Source organism: Cyprinodon variegatus, unplaced genomic scaffold, assembly GCF_000732505.1.
Source record: "Cyprinodon variegatus isolate N-32 unplaced genomic scaffold, C_variegatus-1.0 Scaffold148, whole genome shotgun sequence".
Classification (NCBI taxonomy): Eukaryota; Metazoa; Chordata; class Actinopteri; order Cyprinodontiformes; family Cyprinodontidae; genus Cyprinodon; species Cyprinodon variegatus.
The window spans coordinates 890,483-891,614 of record NW_015150601.1 but is presented as its reverse complement, the minus strand read 5'-3'; the positions used below and the strand labels follow the sequence as shown (position 1 = coordinate 891,614).

The 1,132-nt window shown below is 45.5% G+C and overlaps 1 protein-coding gene across 1 annotated transcript in view; it reads left to right on the top strand.

The window, feature by feature from the left end:
- The window catches only part of LOC107086312 (actin filament-associated protein 1-like 1), a 50,023-nt gene that overhangs the window by 33,152 nt on the left and 15,739 nt on the right, over nt 1-1,132 (top strand). Inside the window, exons 13-15 of the mRNA XM_015377179.1 lie at nt 51-196; nt 306-378; nt 764-866. Of these exons, the coding sequence (XP_015232665.1) occupies nt 51-196; nt 306-378; nt 764-866 (322 nt within the window). The remainder of the gene's footprint in view (nt 1-50; nt 197-305; nt 379-763; nt 867-1,132) is intronic.

Below are 1,132 nucleotides of genomic sequence, written 5' to 3'. Positions count from 1 at the left end.
CTCCCCGCCTCCAGGATGAAATAAATTAGAAATGCTTTGTGGTTTGATAGGCGAGCAGCTCTGATGAACTTGGACGTTGGCTTGGCGTCATCCTCGCGGAAACAGGCTGCGCCACAGACCCGGAGTCCCTGCACTACGACTACGTCGACGTGGAAACCCTCGCACACATCCGGGACGCCGCTCGAAATTCCTTCCTGTGAGTGAGGCGTTGATTATGTCTGGGTTATCTGGACGAGTTCGGAGCCGATTGGGAGCGTTTTGACCTCAGCCCTGTTTCCCGTGTTTCCTCTCTGCTCTGATCCCAGGTGGGCCACCTCCTCCAGCAGCACTTCCACAGACTCCAGGACGTACGACGAGGTTCCCGCTGAGGTCACACAGGTGAGGCCCACGTGCTGAAATGACCACGCTCTCTTTCCTGGCTTCTGAAGGTTTTTTCTTTGATGTGATCGGACTGAGCGTAAGCAGCTGTGGTGAAGCGTCACTGTCTGAATGAAAGACAAAAAAATAGACAGTGGTCTGTTTCATGTCGCTTTTAAGGCCAGAGGTGGAAAAAAAAGACTTTAAAGACGAGTGAGAAGTAGGGCCAAAGGTCGATACAGTTTAACAGACCATAAAGAAAATCTGTTTTCTCCACATAAAACATTTTTTTTTATCAATGTCTGATTATTAAGATTAATGCCAAACTTATGACTGTTGTTCTTAAATTGTTTTGTAATCTTCCTCCCCTCTTTTTCTTGCTGCTTCTCCTCTCTGCTCCACCCAGACAAGGGAGAAATCAGTGAATCAAGGGAGGAGTGGCTCCAGTTTCTCCCAGAGCGACTTTGACCAAGCCAAGTCATTAGTTTCCCTGAAGCGGACCGGCTCCAGTAAGTACATTTGATCTTCTGCTTGAAAGATGCTCCAATAGAAAGAGAGCTTCGTTCATGAGGTGAAAAGTGATGAAAAGCGTCTGGTTTGCTGCACATTTCTGAAAAAAATGAAGAAAGTTGCTTCACCTATTTCATCTAATTTTAAGAATCATTTAAAATAACAGGATTTTCCATAAAAAATACCAGTTTTATGTTTGAACTAAGTTCCATTTCCTTTATACAGGGTTCCCGCGGGTCCTTAAAACGTCTTAAAAGGCATTGAA